The 19,090-nt window shown below is 51.3% G+C and overlaps 1 protein-coding gene across 2 annotated transcripts in view; it reads right to left on the bottom strand.

The window, feature by feature from the left end:
* Nucleotides 1-19,090, bottom strand: part of epha8 (eph receptor A8) — a 782,627-nt gene that overhangs the window by 230,418 nt on the left and 533,119 nt on the right. For both annotated transcript variants that reach the window (XM_085966785.1, XM_085966786.1), the window contains exon 5: nt 2,933-3,268. In XM_085966785.1, coding sequence (XP_085822911.1) covers nt 2,933-3,268 — 336 coding nt within the window. The remainder of the gene's footprint in view (nt 1-2,932; nt 3,269-19,090) is intronic.

Genomic DNA, 19,090 nt, shown 5'->3' with positions numbered 1-19,090 from the left:
GCCCCTTCCACCAACTTTGGTAAAGCCACTAGGGGAGCACCTCATTGAGTAGTAGAGTTAGTAACCCCAGGCATTGACACTTGGGTGTGAGATGGATTCGAGGCAATCATTTCAGTTGGCATTAAATTAATCACCTTTAGCACATTTGGCACGATGCTCTGCACTGTTTTTTCTTAGCAGCTTCCGCGTTGTCATTCCTACAGACGGTCCTTCAATGTAGGGTTAAGGGAGTGGTGAAAAGACTGTTCATGCAGATGGATTTTGTCAAAGTTTCCAGGGGAGGGGATTGAGCAGGTCACTGCTGGTCTATCAACTGACCCCTGGCCTCTGTGGCTGCGATGCATTGTGTTCACCCCCCCCCCCCTTCTCCTGCTCTCCCTCGCTTTCATCCAATTCTCCCTCAGCAGATGATGACTCTTTCTGTTGCTCTCCCTTCTCCACCCACAGTCCTTTCTGGATTGCCATGTTGTGCAACATGCCGCACATTACAATGATGTGACAGACCTTGTGTGGGGCATGTTACAGGGAGCCCTCAGACCTATCTGGCACTGGAGCTTTGCTTCAATAGCTCAATCGTGTGCTCAGTGATATTCCTGATAGTCTCATGGCTGGGATTGTACATCAGCCATTTGTACAGAGGGTAACCCTTATCCCCAAGCAGTCTCATGGCTGGGATTGTACATCAGCCATTTGTACAGAGGGTAACCCTTATCCCCAAGCAGCCATCCGCTTACGTTCCCGGAATAGTGGGGGAATGGATGAGTGTTTCAGGATGAAGGAGCCGTGACAGCTGCCCGCGAAACTGGCACAGACTGGCACGATCCTTCTACAGTGATCGCACACCAGCTGGACATTAACGGAGTGATAGCTCTTCCTGTGGACGAAAGCTGCTGGATCACCTTCTGGTGCTTTGGTGGCTACATGAGTGGAGCCTATAACGCCCTGGACACAAGGGAAGCCGGGCACTGCTGCAAGTCCCAGAGCTCGCTCATTTTTACGGGTTGGTGTTGATGGGACAGGTGATGCGTTGATTGGGCCTGGCAAAGAGGGCATTGGTAATCTGCTCGACCCAGCCGTGCACTGCTGACCGGGAGATGCGGGTGATGTCCCAGGTCCTGCTGCAGGAGGCTGCATAGGACTGCCTGGCATAGCACAGCCACCTCCTGCACTGCTCCTCAGAGATATCCAGGACATGGACTCTCGGCCTACCGACCCTGTGAGCTGGGGCAGGCCTCCTACGAGCCGGTCCCCTGGCCTGCTGCTCATGCCGCCTGCAGAGGCTGATGGTGGTGGTGCTGATCCCACTCCTGCAACCGTTCCTCAATCCAAAGGAATGAAGCAAAATCGCTCCTATGGTGAGCTGAGAGAGTTTCATCCGGGCTCACAAATCCACAACAGCACACAGAGCCCTTTGATCCGAGTGCCCCTGGAAATAGTGCTTCCAATCAGTCAATCAGTGCCTGAAGCCGATCCCGCGAGGTTTCACTCAGAGGCGCCATCAGGCGGGGATTCTGACCCGCCCCATTAAAATACCGTCAGCATCCTAATTATGTCATCGGACCCCAATTTGCATGAATTAATGAGGCACTCGCCTGCTCCTGGCACACAACTTCGCCAGCTAAATGAATTGAGCGGTTAAAATGGCTGCCAGCACAATTAAAGTGGGACCGAGGCGGTAAGTCAAACTGCTCGATTTTAATGGTCACATCCTCGGCCCATTTGTCCTGATGAGCAATGCCACAGGAGTCCTGCTGGTGTTATTATATAATAATTACACTGGGATTTCGCCCTCAAGTCTCTAAGTTAGTGAACGCATTCTAATGGAACCAGGCTGAATTACAAAGAGTTAGAAAGCCACACTTGTCTCGGGGCTGAGGCACTTGGTTTTTTTTTTCTTCACCGACCTTCTCCACAAGACGGGAGAGTTTAAAATACACAGAATGAGAGAGAATGTGGCCTGCAGCGCACAATTCCATTTCCCCCAGCAGTGAATATGAAAACGCACAGCAGAGAAGGGAATGATGCAAGCAGTTGCATATTCAGACTTTATCGTAAACCAGCTCGATCCCAGAGTACAAAGTGAGTCCAAAAATTTGACGTTCACCTCACGCTGATCGGTTTTGCTGAAATAATAGCAACAAAGTTGCTCCCAAGTCACATAATCTAACAAGTTTGATGTTAAAATAGAAAACCAATGAATAGCAAGACATACACAATAGCAAAATACTGCGGATGTTGGAAATCTGAAATAGCAACAGAAAATGCTGGAAACACTCAGCAGGTCAGGCAGCATCCGTGGAGAGAGAAACAGAGTTAATGTTTCAGGTCGATGACCCTTCGTCAGAACTGGAACAAGTTAGGGATGTAACAGGTTTTAAGCAGGTGCGGGGGTGGGGGGAGAGGGGAGGAAAGAACAAAAGGGACGGTCTGTGGTAGGATGGAAGGCAGGAGAGATTAAATGTTGCAAATGGGGATGGCAGAATCATCAACAGCTGCCGCCTGGAAAAAATGGGGGCAGAGGTTATAGTCTGACATTGTTGAACTCAATGGTGAGTCCAGGAGGCTGTAAAGTGCCTAATCGAAAGATGAGGTGTTGTTCCTCGAGCTTACGTTGAGCTTCATTGGAACAGTGTAAGAGGCCGAGGACAGAGAGGTCAGAGTGGGAGTGGAGCGGAGAATTAAAGTGACAGGCGACTGGAAGCTTGGGGTCACCCTAATAGAATAGCAAGACTTTGTGTGATTGAGGACATTGAAAGTTTGTGCTCTGCAATCGCATGTCCCTTTAAGATGTGGGGTCAACAGACTGTTGCTCCAGGTCTATGGACTCCATGGTACAAATGATCTTCAATGAACCAAACAAAAAAGGTTGCAACCCCATGTGATCACGTTTTCCTTTCACTAAATTAGGCTGAATGAGACTTATCTTTCATACCTGCCTGGTTAGTGGTGACATTAAGTGAAATGAATTGCCGGGGCTCCAGGCTGAGATCGGACACCCCATTCACCGCCTCGACCTTCAGTGTATAGTTGGTGTGCGCCAGTAGGTTTATTATGCTGATGGCCGGCTCGGTCAGTCCCATCTGCTTCGGGCTGAATCGTATCCGATTGCCGCATGCTTCACACTGGCTCGACTCCCAAGCACACTTCCTGCAGATGACATTGTATCGGATGTCACTCCTTCCTCCGTTGCTGAAGGGCGGGCTCCACTCCACGTTCACGGAGGTTCCATTCACACTGGACAGAGCGGTTACTGGGGCGGAGGGGGGTCCTGGTACATGGGGAAGGATCAGAGACAGTGAAAGTCAGAATACAACTGAAATGTCACGTCGCGCTGCGCGAGTCTTTAAATAGTAACATTTTACCTTTCGGAAAACTGACAAGAGTTAAATCTCATTAAATTCTTTTGCTTATTTCAAGTTCCTTTCCTACCGTGCAGCATGAATCGTATCTCAGTGCAAATAGTTAATTTCACGAATGTGCCATGTCACCACTCCGCATCATTAACATGTCCCTGGGATCCCGCTAACGTTCGTCACATCACATCCAATTTGCACCGTCCAGGAATCGCCTCAAATTTAGTTAATCTCCTTGGAGAGGCGAATGTAAAACCGTAAGGAAGAGAAAACTCTGAACCTTCTCCCCGGCCCCAAAGGCAATTGAATGAAACTACTCTACCTGGCTGATTAAATTCCACCAGCAAACCTCCCAGTCCCAACAGGATTGCAGCTATATCAGTGATCTAGAGAGACGGTACGAGTGACTATTATATGCACAATAACAGGTAAATGACTGGGAGTTAACGTCCAGCACAGTTAAGCAACGAAAGCGTTCAGGTGGTGAAACCCAGTCTCCGGCGGTTTGTAAAAGTGGTTGAATCCTAGGACCAGAGTCTCAGGTTTTACAAAGAAAAACGCACCTTTGAATCCAAAAGTAAGACTTGCATTTATATAGCGCCTTTCATGACCACCGGACAAACACAAAACGCTTTACAGCCAATGTAGTATTGTTTCAAGTGTAGTCACTGTTGTAATGTAGGAAACACAGCAGCCAATTTGCGCACAGCAATGTGATAGTGACCAGATAATCTGTTTTTTAGTGACATTGATTGAGGGATAAATATTGGCCAGGACAGCAGGATAACTCCTCTGCTCTTCGAAAGTGTCATAGCATCTTTTACATTCACTTGAGAGGCCAGACGGGGCCTCGGTTTAACGTCTCATCCGAAAGGCAGCACCTCTCCCTCAGTGCTGCACTGGAGTGTCAGCCTAGGTTTTGGAGCACAAGGGCTCAATTTTAACTCAGCCATCAGGTGGGCTTTGAGGCGTGTGGGGGGTTAAAATTGCAAAACCTGGGGGTCGGAACCCCCCCCGCCTGGTTCCCGACACCTAGCCATTTTAACCCAGGTGTGTCTGATGGTCCCGAATCAGTCCCACCTGCAACAGGCGGGACGGGTCTTTAGGGTCCTTAAACAGCACTAATTGGCCTTTATAATCCCATTTTAACAGGCCCTTGCCTGTTTAACCCTTTCCCCACGTAAAACACACCTGGTGGGGATCATGCCTGTGAAACCTGGTGTGAGCACTATTGGCTTGCTGACTATCAGCTGCAGGTCAACCAGTAAAGAGGAGATTTGATCAGTCATCATTTGCAGGTGGCAGGACTTTGTTGTCTCAGGCCTGGGGCAACTTTTACCAGGCTTAACCACACCTGTGGAAGGTTGGAGCCTCACACGCTTCTCCAGTGTGACCTCCTGGGAAACCCCGCTCGCCACCTTCACTCAGCGCTTCCTCAACTGAGGCATCTACCAGAAGCATGGGAGGCCTTTTTTTACTTCCCTTCTTGGCATTAGAGGACCTCCAGCACCAGGCGCGGCAGCAGCAGAACCAGGAACAACAGCAGCACCAGCAACAGCAGCAGCAGCAGGAGCGACAGGCTGCTGCTCACCCACCTGAGGCAGCACAGGCCAGAAGGGGCCAGCGCATGGAAGCCCGTTGGCGCAGGAGATACCCCCCAAACAGGGTCTACAGACACAGGGTCAGCTGCCTCAACATGACTGAGCAGCAGTGCCAAAGGCGGCTCCGACTTTCGCAAGAGGTAGTGACTGACATCTGCGCAATGCTACAGCAAGGCCTGCTGTCCAGAGGACCAGGTGGACACTCCTTATCAGTGGCCATCAAAGTCACCACTGCACTCAACTTTTTGGCCTCAGGCTCATTCCAGGGATCAGCAGCAGACATCAGCGGCATCTCCCAGGCGGCCGCACACACTTGCATCACGCAGGTAACCGATGCCCTCTTTGCCCTCGCGCACAATCACATCCATTTCACCAGGGATCGCCAAATGTGACGGCGCGAGCGGTTGGATTAGCTCATCTGGCAGACTTTCCAAGGGTGCAGGGCGTCGTTCACTGCACACATGTGGCCCTTAGGGCACCCCATCGCAATCCAGGTATTTTTGTCAACCGCAAGGGCTTCCACTCCCTTAACGTTCAGCTGGTGTTTGACCACAAGAAGGAGATTTTGCATGTTTGTGCCAAGTACCCTGGCAGTTGCCATGACTCCTTCATACTGCGCCAGTCTAGTGTGCCTCCGCTATTCAGTCTGCCAGACCAACTTCACGGATGGCTACTTGGAGACAAGGGCTATCCCCTGAGGATTTGGCTAATGACGCCGTTGAGGAGGCCAGCCAACGAAGCTGAGGAGCGCTACAACTCCAGCCACATTTCCACCAGATCCATTATTGAGCAAACCATCGGCTTGCTGAAGATGTGCTTCAGATGCCTGGATAGATCAGGTGGAGCCCTGCAGTACTCAGCAGCCAGGGTCTCCAGAATCGTCGTGGTTTGCTGTGCACTTCACAACATGGCACAGCATCATGGCTTGCAGATTCCTGAGAACCAAGTGGCTCCTCACATACCCTCCTCAGATGATGATGATGAGGAGGAGGAGGGTGAAAATGAGCATCCTGCAGAGGCTCATCAACCAGCGGTAGCATTACGCGAGAACATTGTTGCCCAGGTTGCAAGGAACGCGCTCATCATGGCCAGATTTGCTTAGCCTAGTAAATCAAACTCTTTTGCCTCGCAGCTTCTTACCTGAGCATCGACAATGGCCAAACCCTGCGGATTCCGAGCTATTTGACCAGCATCCTGACAACTGCAAGTAATCCTAGGCCCTCAATGTGAAAGCTCCATTCGCAAAATGACACACGCCAGAACTGCAGCAGTTGCCATCAGAATTTTTATGCAAAACAAACAACTGATGGCATTTTTACAAAATACACAACATTTCACCCAAGTGACTACCCTTGTGACTATTTGTGCTTTATTTTCCTCTTACGCATGCTCCTACGTAATGGTTCCCCTGTGGCTTCAGCAGATGTGGAGGCCCCTTGCTCACTTTCCTGCTGCTCCTGTCTCGACACCTTTGGCGGGCGTCCTCTGGGGTGGCGAGCCTGTGAGGGCTCGTCAGCAGTCTGCTGCTCCTGTGGCTGTGCAGGAGTTGAGACGTCTATCTCAGTTGGGTGTGGACTCTGGCGGGGCTCTGACCGAGGGCTCTGCAATGGCATGGAAGTGTGAGCGCTTGGAGAGGAGCCCCCACTTCCTTGAGGTCAGCCACCAACCTCCCTCTCATGGGTCAGGTCCCCCTCAGTGCCTGCAATTGGCTTGAGAGCACCTTGCTGCACATCAGGGGGGCCATGGGGACTCAGAAGGACTTCCATGAAGGTCTGCTTTCTCTGTTCAATAGATGCCCATCGCTCCTCAAGAGATGTCATTCTGTTTTGAACACTCACCATGTTTTCCATACCCTGGCGACTAACCTCCTCCATGGCCGTAGCCCTCCTCTCCTCTACCGTAGCCCTCCTCTCCTCTACGGTAGCCAGCCTTACCACTGAGGCAGCAATCATTTCCACGTAGGTTGCCATCCTTTCCGTGTTGATGCGTTCATGCGCCACTGACTCCACAAAGGCTCTGCTCATGTTCGCTATGGACTCCTCCATTCGCTCCACACTCGCAGTGACCCTGGAGACAAAACGTGCCAGAGACTCCTGCATCTGTGCATGGAGTTCCATCACCTCTGATCTTACGGATGGACCCAGAGGCAGAGGGCCGACATGCAGCTGAGCCGAGCTGGCAGAGTCCTGCGCCCTCCGACGAGGACTCTCCACTGCTGTCCCTGTCTCCACAATCTGCTGATGCTCACTTGTGAGCTGTGATACACCAGGTGACAACTCTACTCTATGTCCTGAAGGTCCCACCGAGGTGTGAGTGTCTGCGCTGGTGCTGGGTGTGCTTATTTCTGCTGACGCTGCGCCCTCAGAGGTTGCAGATTCCTCTGAGGAGTCTGGCATCTCAGGCTCTTCCTCCTGCACAGTGGGGACGGGGGCTCTCGATGGTCCTGTGGGGGAGTCAAGGAAAACGTTAGAGATGTGATGCCAAGGTTACATGCACATTGCATTTTGCAGATGATCATAAGTCCATATGATGTAGCTTCAGAATCATTATCAGCGACTCATGCAATGCCAATGAGAGAGATGGAAAACTATTCTGTCACCAGCTTGCGGGGATGCTCCTGTCTATCCTTCCCCAACTTCCACATCTCGGTCAGCCCCGGCAATCTCCAGGACGGCTTCCTCCCAGGGGGTGAGCTGGGCTAATGAGGGCAGCCCTCCTCCTGTCCTGGCTCGCTCTCTCCTATTGTGAGCTCTCTTTTCCTGCAATGAGGGAGACAAGTGGAGGTTGAGTGAGAATGAAGGAGTGAGTGCAGAGATTGCATAGCGTAGATACTTCGAAGGAGGCAAAGATGGAGTGAGGCTGTAAGACCAAGGGCCCCCCCTGTGTGTTGTCAGTTGTGTTCAAAGCATCAGTGAGAGGGAGTGTGAGGGCTGCATGGTTGAATAGTTATGTGAATGTGAGCATAGAGAGAGAGGGAATGGGTAAGGGTGCATGGATGTGAGTGTCAAGTGGGATGTGGAGGAAGAGATTGCTAAAGCTGAGTGCTGGTGAGGAAAGGCAATGGGGATCAGATTGAGGGTGATGGAAACTTCATACTTACTTTTCCAGTGCGATGAAGGTCATGGAATCTTTTCCTGCACTGCATCCAGGTGCGCCGTGTGAGCCCCAAGGAGTTGACTTAACCTGCCACCTGTAGCCACATAGCCTTGGTCTGGCTGGGAGGCCTCTTCCTCCCTGAGGAAGGGAACAGGATCTCCCTGTGGGCCCTAGCACCATCCAGTAATGCCTGGAGTGAAGCCTCATCAAATTTGGGGGCAGCTCTTGCCCTCCCGCTGGCCATTGCTCCTGCAGGCTCCCATGCCATCTTAATGGTGAAGTTTGGAAGCCTGCAGAGGAAGCAAGGCTTGCTGTGGACCTTAAAAGCAGCAGCAATGATGACGTCATATTCTGCGACTTTCTGACTGGAAACACTCAATTGCCAAGGCTTCCCACACGCTGCAAATCAATTGGCCAATTGCATCAATCTCACAGACCCATTTAGATTCGTGTGGGAAACACTGAATTCGGGGAACCCGCCAATTCCCCGCACCTGAGTTAAAATTGACCCCCAGGTCTTTGGAGTGGGACTATGAACCCACAACCTTCTGACTCACAGGCAAGGGTGTTACCAACTGAGCTACAGCTGACATCGTCATTCCATGTAAAGCATACTGAGCATGGAGAGGAGGCTGAGGAGGAGCGATAGAGGAAAAGAGGGCAGAACCACAGTGTTGTCCAACTGAAATCGCTGACTAGTTACAGGTGTGACGACAGTAACACTCTTTTAGCCACATGCACTAATTTAAGTACAAAACACCTTATGCACGATACTCCACATGTATATTTACATAAACATCTACTGCCATTCAGTGTGAAACTTTACAGTCATAGAATCATAACATCTTACAGCACAGGAAGAGGCCATTCAGCCCATCGTGCCTGGGCTGGTTCTTTGAAAGAGCGATCCAATTAGTCCCACTCTCCCGCCCTGCAGTTTTTCTCTTTCACCAAAGTTGGGAATTCTGCCGTGAATTTATCAGACACGCCGCATCTTAGTGGAGCCTCTGGGTTTGTGCCCAGCAGCTGTGAGCGGTACTTTCACTTCATCAGAGAGATTGACTCGCACAACGGGACTCGCCAGACCCAGACCCAGACCCTCCCCCGCTCTCCACCCCCACCCACCCCCGCTCTCCACCCCCTCCCTCCCCCGCTCTCCACCCCCTCCCTCCCCCGCTCTCCAACCCCTCCCTCCCCCGCTCTCCATCCCCCCTCCCCCGCTCTCCACCCCCTCCCTCCCCCGCTCTCCATCCCCCCTCCCCCGCTCTCCATCCCCCCTCCCCCGCTCTCCACCCCCTCCCTCCCCCGCTCTCCATCCCCCCTCCCCCGCTCTCCACCCCCTCCCTCCCCCGCTCTCCACCCCCTCCCTCCCCCGCTCTCCATCCCCCCTCCCCCGCTCTCCATCCCCCCTCCCCCGCTCTCCACCCCCTTCCCCCGCTCTCCACCCCCTCCCTCCCCCGCTCTCCACCCCCACCCTCCCCCGCTCTCCACCCCCACCCTCCCCCGCTCTCCACCCCCACCCTCCCCCGCTCTCCATCCCCCCTCCCCCGCTCTCCACCCCCCCGCTCTCCACCCCCACCCTCCCCCGCTCTCCACCCCCCTCCCCCGCTCTCCATCCCCCCCCGCTCTCCACCCCCACCCTCCCCCGCTCTCCATCCCCCCTCCCCCGCTCTCCACCCCCTCCCTCCCCCGCTCTCCATCCCCCCTCCCCCGCTCTCCATCCACCCCCCTCCCCCGCTCTCCACCCCCACCCTCCCCCGCTCTCCACCCCCCTCCGCTCTCCATCCCCCCCGCTCTCCTCCCCCGCTCTCCACCCCCCTCCCCCGCTCTCCACCCCCTCCCTCCACCCCCACCCTCCCCGCTCTCCACCCCCCTCCCCCGCTCTCCACCCCCCCCGCTCTCCACCACCCCCCCTCCCCCACACCATTTCATGACCATTGGTCGTCTCAAAGCGCTTTACAGCCATTTAAGTACTTTTGAAGTGGAGTCACTGTTGTAATAGAGGATTTCAAGATGATGAGAGCTTTTGATAGAGTAGATAGAGATAAACTATTCCCTCTGGTGAGTGGGTCAATAACCAGAGGTCATTGATTCAAAATCATTGGCGAAAGATCTAGAGGGGAGATGAGGAAAAATACGCAGATCACTAACCCACTCAAGTCGACCTACAACACAGACTACGCTGAGAGACTCTGCCGTCGTACCTCTCGCACACTCCTCAACCATCTCGTACACCAGCTCTACAGCAGACGCCGCAACCTCGAAACCGAGATGGAGTCCATGTTCTCAGCCTGTGCTCAGGACGCAGCAGACCAGCTACGAGACACCGCCAAACAAACAAGGCAACGGAACTACGCTACCTACATGCACACCAAGAAGAGGAAGCTTGAGAAACTTGGCATCACCAGCAGCAGCAACCAAGCCTCCCCCGGTACCACGGTTGAAACCACAGGGAAATCCATCGTCAACCTGTCCGACCACACCCTTCAACCAGACGAAATTGAAGTTCTCAGCCGAGGGCTCAATTTCTGCCCCACCACCAAAATGGACCCCATCGGTCTCGCGGCAGACACAGAGGAATTCATCAGGAGAATGAGGCTCCGGGAATTCTTCCACAAATCCCAAGATGTCAGCAGTGAACCCAATGAGACAATCAATGATCTGGAACAGCAGACAGAGGGATCCGCAGTGCAGCAACCGAAGAAGAAAGAGTCAAATTGGACCCCTCCGGAGGGTCGCTGCCCTAAGCTTGACATGTATGCTCAAGCTGTCAGGAGATGCATCAACGCCAGATTCATCAGCCGCACTCACAAGACAGTCCAGAATGTCACCCGAGCACAACGCAACGCCATCCACGCTCTCAAGACCAACCGCAACATCGTCATCAAACCAGCAGACAAAGGAGGTGCCATCGTCATACAGAACAGAACGGACTATTGCAAAGAAGTATACCGACAACTGGACAACCAGGAACACTACAGACAGTTACCCGCAGATCCGACCAAAGAACACACCCGCCAACTCAACAGACTGATCAAAACCTTCGATCCAGTCCTTCAAAGCATCCTACATGCTCTCATCCCACGTACCCCCCGCGTGGGAGACTTCTACTGCCTCCCAAAGATACACAAAGCCAACACACCTGGACGTCCTATCGTATCAGGCAACGGAACCCTGTGTGAGAACCTCTCTGGATATGTCGAGGGCATCCTGAAACCCATCGTACAGGGAACCCCCAGCTTCTGTCGCGACACTACAGGCTTCTTACAGAAGCTCAGCACCCACGGACCAGTTGAACCAGGAACACTCCTCGCCACGATGGACGTCTCGGCACTCTACACCAGTATCCCCCACGATGACGGCATCGCTGCGACAGCCTCAGTACTCAACACCAACAACAGCCAATCTCCAGACGCCATCCTACAACTCATCCGCTTCATCCTTGACCACAATGTCTTCACCTTCGACAACCAGTTCTTTACCCAAACACACGGAACAGCCATGGGGACCAAATTCGCACCCCAATACGCAAACATCTTCATGCACAAGTTCGAGCACAGGATCTCCAACCAACGCTATACACCAGATACATCGACGACATTTTCTTCCTATGGACCCACGGCGAAGAATCACTGAAAAGACTACACGATAACATCAACAAGTTCCATCCCACCATCAAACTCACCATGGACTACTCCTCAGAATCAGTCTCATTCCTGGACACACGAATCTCCATCAAAGACAGACACCTCAGCACTTCACTCTACCGCAAGCCCACGGACAACCTCATGATGCTTCACTTCTCCAGCTTCCACCCTAACCACGTTAAAGAAGCCATCCCCTATGAACAAGCCCTGCGAATACACAGGATCTGCTCAGACGAGGAGGAACGCGATGGACACCTACAGACACTGAAAGACGCCCTTGTAAGAACGGGATATGACGCTCGACTCGTCGATCGACAGTTCCGACGGGCCACAGCGAAAAATCGCATAGACCTCCTCAGAAGACAAACACGGGACACAACCAACAGAGTACCCTTCGTCGTCCAGTACTTCCCCGGAGCGGAGAAACTGCGCCATGTTCTTCGCAGCCTTCAACATGTCATCGATGACGACGAACACCTCGCTAAGGCCATCCCCACGCCTCCACTACTCGCTTTCAAACAGCCGCCTAACCTCAAACAGACCATCGTTCGCAGCAAATTACCCAGCCTTCAGGAGAACAGCGACCACGACACCACACAACCCTGCCACAGCAACCTCTGCAAGACATGCCAGATCATCAACACAGATACCATCATCACACGTGAGGACACCACCCACCAGGTACATGGTACATACTCATGTGACTCGGCCAATGTTGTCTACCTCATACAATGCAGGAAAGGATGCCCCGGAGCATGGTACATCGGCGAGACCATGCAGACACTGCGACAACGGATGAACGGACACCGCGCAACAATCACCAGGCAGGAGTGTTCCCTCCCAGTCGGGGAACACTTCAGCAGTCAAGGACATTCAGCCTCCGATCTTCAGGTAAGCATTCTCCAAGGTGGCCTTCGAGACACACGACAACGCAAAATCGTCGAGCAGAAACTGATAGCCAAGTTCCGCACCCATGAGGACGGCCTCAACCGAGATCTTGGGTTCATGTCACGCTACATGTAACCCCACCTGATGCAGGGTCATCCAGACTCGAGTCGACATTGGCCTGTTCTCTCTACACAGATGCGGCCGGACCTGCTGTGATTTCCAGCCCAAAAAAAAAAAAAAAAAAAATGTTTTTTGTCTGTTTTTTTGTTTTTCATACAGACCCCAGCATCTGCAATATTTGACCCCTTGTGACCCCACCTCATTGTTCTTTGATGTAATGTTTCCCTGACTGACCTGTTTGGACACCATTCACACCTTTGACTGCTGTGATTATCTCTCTGCCGAGGTGTGATAAATGGCAGTTGGAAAGGTTACCTGTAAACATCTGACATGATTCTCTGACTATATAAGCTGTGTCTTTATGCATTTCTCCACTTCACCTGAAGAAGGAGCAGTGCTCCGAAAGCTTGTGATTTCAAATAAAGCTGTTGGACTATAACCTGGTGTTGTGTGACTTCTTACAATGGTCATGAAAGGCGCTATAGAAATGTAAGTCTTTCTTTCCTTTTATTAGGTCACCTCTTAACCTTCTCTGTTCCAAGGAGAACAGTCCAAACTTTTCCAACCTCTCCTCATAACTGAAGTCCCTCATCCCGGGTAACATCCTGGTAAACCTCCTCTGTCCCCTTTCTAAGGCCTTTACATCTTTCCTGAAGTGTGGGGCCCAGAATTGTCCACAATACTCCAGCTGAGGCCTAACCAGTGATTTATAAAGTTTTAGCCTGATCTCTTTGTTTTTATATTCTCTGTCTCTAAATATAAACCCAAGTAACCCATATGCTTTTTAACCACCTCATCAACTTGCTCTGCCACCTTTAAGGATTTGTGTATATGGACACTAAGGTCTCTCTGCTCATCGACACTTTTGAGAATCGTGCCATTTATCGTTTAGTGACTTTCCATATTAGTCCTCCCAAAGTGCATCACTTCACACTTCTCCGCATTGAACTCCATCTGCCCTGTTTCTGCCCATTTCACCATCCTGTCTGTCAGCCTGAAGCCTGGAACTATCCTCATCACTATCTACTACATGCCAAGTTTTGTATCATCTGCAAACTTTATAATGCTGCTCCCTACACCCGAGTCTAGGTTGTTTATAAAATTATAAAGAGTAATGGACCCAAAACTGACCCTTGGGGAACACCACTGCAAACCACCTCCCAGTCTGAAAAACATCCATCCACCACCCCCCTCTGCTTCCTGTCACTGAGCCAAGTGTGTATCCATAGTGCCATTTTCCCCTTAATTAAGAACATAAGAAATAGGAGCAGGAGTCGGCCATTTGGCCCTTCGAGCCTGCTCCGCCATTCAATGAGATCATGGCTGATCTTCTGCCTCAACTCCATTCACCGGCCCTATCGCCATATCCCTTGATGCCCTTACTAGTCAGAAATCTATCGACTTCTGTTTTGAACATACCCAATGACTGAGCCTCCACAGCCCTCTGGGGTAGAGAATTCCAAAGATTCACCACCTTCTGTGAAGAAATTTCTTCTCATCTCAGTCCTGAATGGCCTCCCCTTTATCCTGAGGCTGTGGCCCTGGTTCTACACTCCCCAGCTAAGGGAAACATTCTCCCAGCATCCACCCTATCAAGCCCTGTAATCATTTTGTATGCTTCAATGGGATCCCCTCTCATTCTTCTGAATTCAAGAGAATACAGGCCTAGTTTACTCAATCTCTTCTCATACGACAGTCCCGCCATCCCAGGAATCAATCTCGTGAACCTTCGTTGCACTCCCTCTATGGCAAGTATATCCTTCCTTAGGTAAGGAGACCAAAATTGCACACAGCACTCCAGGTGTGGTCTCACCAAGGCCCTATATAATTGGAGTAAGACTTATTTACTCCTGTACTCAAATCCTCTTATAATGAAGGCCAGCATACCATTTGCCTTCCTAATGGCTTGCCCTTTGAGCATCTGCATTCCCCAATCTTTCACCATTTAGGAAATACTCTGCCTTTCTGTTTTTTCTACCCAAGTGGATAACTTCACATTTATCCACATTATATTCCATCTGCCATGTTCTCGCCCACTCACTGAGCCTGTTGAGATCCCCTTGAAGCCTCTTCACATCCTCTTCACAACTGACACTGCCACCTAGCTTTATATCATCAGCAAATTTGGAAATGTTACATTTAGTCCCCTCATCCAAATCATTGATATAGATTGTGAATAGCTGGGGCCCAAGCACCAATCCTTGCAGTACCCCACTAGTCACAGCCTGCCATCCTGAAAAAGACCCGTTTATCCCTACTCTTTGTTTTCTGTCTGTTAACCAATTCTCAATCCATGCTAGTATATTACCCCCAATTCCATGTGCCCTAATTTTGTTCACCATCCTCTTGTGTGGGACCTTATCGAAGGCCTTCTGAAAATCCAGATACACCACATCTACCGGTTCCCCTTTGTCTACGCCACTAGTTACATCCTCAAAGAACGCCAATAGGTTTGTCAAACAGGACTTCCCTTTCATAAATCCATGTTGACTCTGCCCAATCTTACTATTAGTTTCTAAGTGCCCAGTTATTGCATCCTTTATAATAGACTAGCTGGGGTGAGCCCGGCGTTGCCGAGGCTTTTTCGAGGGCATGTTGTTGTTGGAAGAGAGAGAGAGAGCGACTGGGGGGGTGGGGGGGCGGCAGAGAGAGACTGGGGGGGGGGGGGAACAGAGAGAGACTGGGGGGGGAACAGAGAGAGACTGGGGGGGGAACAGAGAGAGACTGGGGGGAGGGGGGAACAGAGAGAGACTGGGGGGAGGGGGGAACAGAGAGAGACGGGGGGGAACAGAGAGAGACTGGGGGGGGAACAGAGAGAGACGGGGGGGGAACAGAGAAGCTCTCCCCCCCCCGCGATTTACCGAGGCTCTCCCCCCCGCGATTTCCCGAGGCTCTCCCCCCCCGCGATTTCCCGAGGCTCTCCCTCCCCCCACCCCCCGCGATTTCCCGAGTCTCTCCCCCCCCCCGCGATTTCCCGAGGCTCTACCCCCCCCGCGATTTCCCGAGGCTCTCCCCCGCGATTTCCCGAGGCTCGCCCCCCCCGCGATCTCCCGAGGCTGTGTGCTGGCGTCACGGGGACCGTGCGCATGCGTGCCGGCATCAAGGCGACTGCGCAACTGGCGGCCTCTTCATTTTTTTTAAACTCATCTTTCGCCGATGAAATAAATAGAGAGCAGCAAAAGAGGAGGAGGGAGTAGGAGTCGCTCGGTAGGCCCATGCAAGAAGGACGGTAGATGTGAATAGGAGGCAGGGCTCGGCTGCCGGTTAACTAAGTGGCCCCTGGGGTCGGACGCAGGCCTGGTCTCGAACGAGGAGCCAACTGCCCCGCCCACCGCGTGCGCATTTGCTAAACACAATTTAAAACACAAATAAATTGTTATTTAATTCCCTAACACATCATTAAAATATTTACCTTAGTTCCCTAACACACAGAAAGTGTGGGGGAAAAAACCGTGAAAAATCAAGATGGCGGCCACTCACCTCGGTTGAGAAGGATAAGGCCCGCCCACACATGCACCGATTGGTCGACCGGTCAGGTCACCGAAGTGTAGGATTGGTCAATCGTCGAGTCACTCGACACTCAACTGTAGGACGGCACGCGCCAGGAACCCGCCGTCCGATTGGTCGACCTCGACGTCACACGGTCGCTAATGAGATGCTAATGAGCGGAACGCTGAACGTTTTTGGGATACCGCGGGCGGGATTTTTGTCCGGCCGAAACGCAAGCTTTCTTTTGAGGCGACGCGCGCGTCGGTACGCTCTGTAACTTTCAAATGTATAGAGAACGGACAGACAGACAGACATCGGGACAGACAGACAGAAGAGCCGCTTTATATATATAGATTCCAGCATTTTCCCATATACTGATGTGAGGCGAACAGGTCTATAGTTCCCCGTTTTCTCTCTTCCTCCATTCTTAAATAGCGGGGTTATATTTGCTATCCTCCAATCTGCAGGAACTGTTCCGGAATCTATAGAATTTTGGAAGATGACAACCAATGCGTCCACTATCCCAGTGGCCATCTCTTTCAAAACACTAGGATGTAGGTCATCCGGTCCTCGGGATTTATCGACTTTTAGTCCCATTAATTTTGTTAGTACTGTTTTTTTTACTAATAATAATTTCTTTAAGTTCCTTATTCTCACCACACCCTTGGTTTTCTCGTATTTCTGGAAGGTTTTTTGTGTCTTCCTCCATGAAGACATGAAGACAGAAACAAAGTATTTATTTAATTTCTCTGCCATTTCCTCATTCCCCATTATAAATTCTCCTGTCTCTGACTGTAAAGGACCTACATTTACCTTCATCAGTCTTTTCCTTTTCACATACCTATAGAAGCTTTTACAATCCGTTTTTATATTTTTCGCTAGGTTGTGCTCATATTCCATTTTCCCTTTCTTTATCAATTTCTTGGTCACCCTTTGCTGATTTCTAAAAAGATCCCAATCATCAGGCTGACCGCTTTTTCTGGCAACTTTATAAGCTTCCTCCTTTGACTTAATACTAGCTTTAATTTCTTTTAATGGGCTTCCATCTTCTTAATAAGCCACCTGTGTGGTACTTTGTCGAATGCCTTCTGAAAGTCCATGTATACAACATCTACCTTGATCAGCTTTCTCTGTCACCTCATCAAAGAATTTAATCAAGTCAGTGAGACACAATTTGCCTTCAGCAAATCCATGCTGGCTCTCCTTGATTAACCCAGGCCTTTCCAAATGAAAGTTTATTTTGTCCCTGATAATGGTTTCCAATATCTTCCCCACCACCGATGTTAGACTGATGGGCCTGTCGTTTCCTGGTTTATCCCTCTCCCCTTTCTTGAATAATGTTATAACATCAGCGGCCCTCCAGTCCTCCGGCTCTACTGCTGTATCCAATGAGGATGGAAAGATTGTGACCAATGTCTCTGCTGTTTTTGCCTTTGCTACTTTCAGCAACCGAGGATGCATTTCACCAGGTGACTTACCGACTTTCAGTGATGTTAATCGCTTTAGTATGGCTTCTCTATCTATTATTATCCTGTCCATAACTTCCCTCTCCTCTTTTACTGTAACCTTCACATCATCGCTTCCTTTGTGAAGACAGATGCAAAGCACTCATTTAATACTTTAGCCAAGTCTTCTGCCTCTACATGAAGATTTCCCTTTGGGTCCTCAATAGGCCCAACCTTTTCCCTCGCAAACCGCTCACACTTAGTGGGCTAAAAAATTGAGTAGCGCCCCACTAACTTCGCTGGGGCGCTACTTTTAGCGCCCCGGAAAAATTAGCACCCCAGCGCCGGAAATTGAGTGGTTGTGCCCCAAGAGGGAAGCGGGGCGCTACTGGAAGTGCCCCGCATCCCTGTTGGGGTGCTACGTCGTGCCGCGGCATTGCAGGCTTTCCTCCCCTTCTTAAAGGGGAGGGGCCTTGCGCAGCGTGACCTGGGGCCCAGCTGGGCTCCCGGGGATCGGGACTGCCGGCAAAAGAGCCCGGTACTCAAGCGAAGTGCCGGGCTCATGAAGCGCAGCCGGCACTCCGCGAAGGGGCCGTTCAGGAGGCCGGGGACGGCAGCGCAGGCAGGTGCTGGCAGCTGGCCAGCAACAAAAATGCCCGCCCCGCACCTCGCCTTTAAATTGCGCCTCCCCGGCCGCAGGTAGGCCCCCCTGACCCCGTCGGACATAGCGTCTGGTGGTAAGTCAGGGGGTGCTCCTGAAGATCGCGGCCAGGGCGCGAGTGGGGCGTTGCGCATGGCAATGATGTCATCGCCGGTGGCGCAGCACCGCAGGGCGCTACCAGTTAGCGCGCCGCTAACCTCCCACTGAATTTCGCAGGAGGCGTGGGCAGCATCGCGCCTGAACACTAGTTGCTTTGCGCCCTGTTAGCGCCCTAAGAGGGCACTAATGGGAGGTGCAAAGCAACCCAATTTTTCCCCCCTATAGGTTTATAAAATATTTTATGGTTCAATTTAATGTTGCCTGCTAATCTTTTCTCATAACCTCTCTTTGCCTTCTGCATTAACATTTGCAATTTCCTCCTGTGCTTTCCATAATCTTCCTGGTTATTAACTGAATCTTGCTCCTGACATTTGTCATAAGCCTCCTTTTTCTGTTTTATTTTAGGTTGTATTTCCTTTGTCATCCAGGGTGCATTAGCTTTGGATGCCCTACATTTCCCTTCAAAGGAATCTGCCTAATTTGCACCTGAAGTATCTCTTCCCTGAATACCCTCCATTGCTGCATTGCCTGCAATCGCCTTTCCCAATCACCCTGCGCTCGATCCCTTCTTAAATCACTGAAATTAGCTCGTCCCCAGTTCAGCATTCTACCTTTGATATTTTCTACAGTCTCATTCCATAATTACTTTAAACCGAGTTATGTTGTGGTTACTGTTAGTTAGATGATCTCC

The sequence above is a fragment of the Somniosus microcephalus genome, chromosome 25 (genome assembly GCF_052327205.1).
Source record: "Somniosus microcephalus isolate GS21.2 chromosome 25, FLI_Smic_1.0, whole genome shotgun sequence".
NCBI classification, from domain to species: Eukaryota; Metazoa; Chordata; class Chondrichthyes; order Squaliformes; family Somniosidae; genus Somniosus; species Somniosus microcephalus.
The sequence above is the reverse complement of the archived record's forward strand: the minus strand, read 5'-3'. Positions and strand labels throughout refer to the sequence as shown.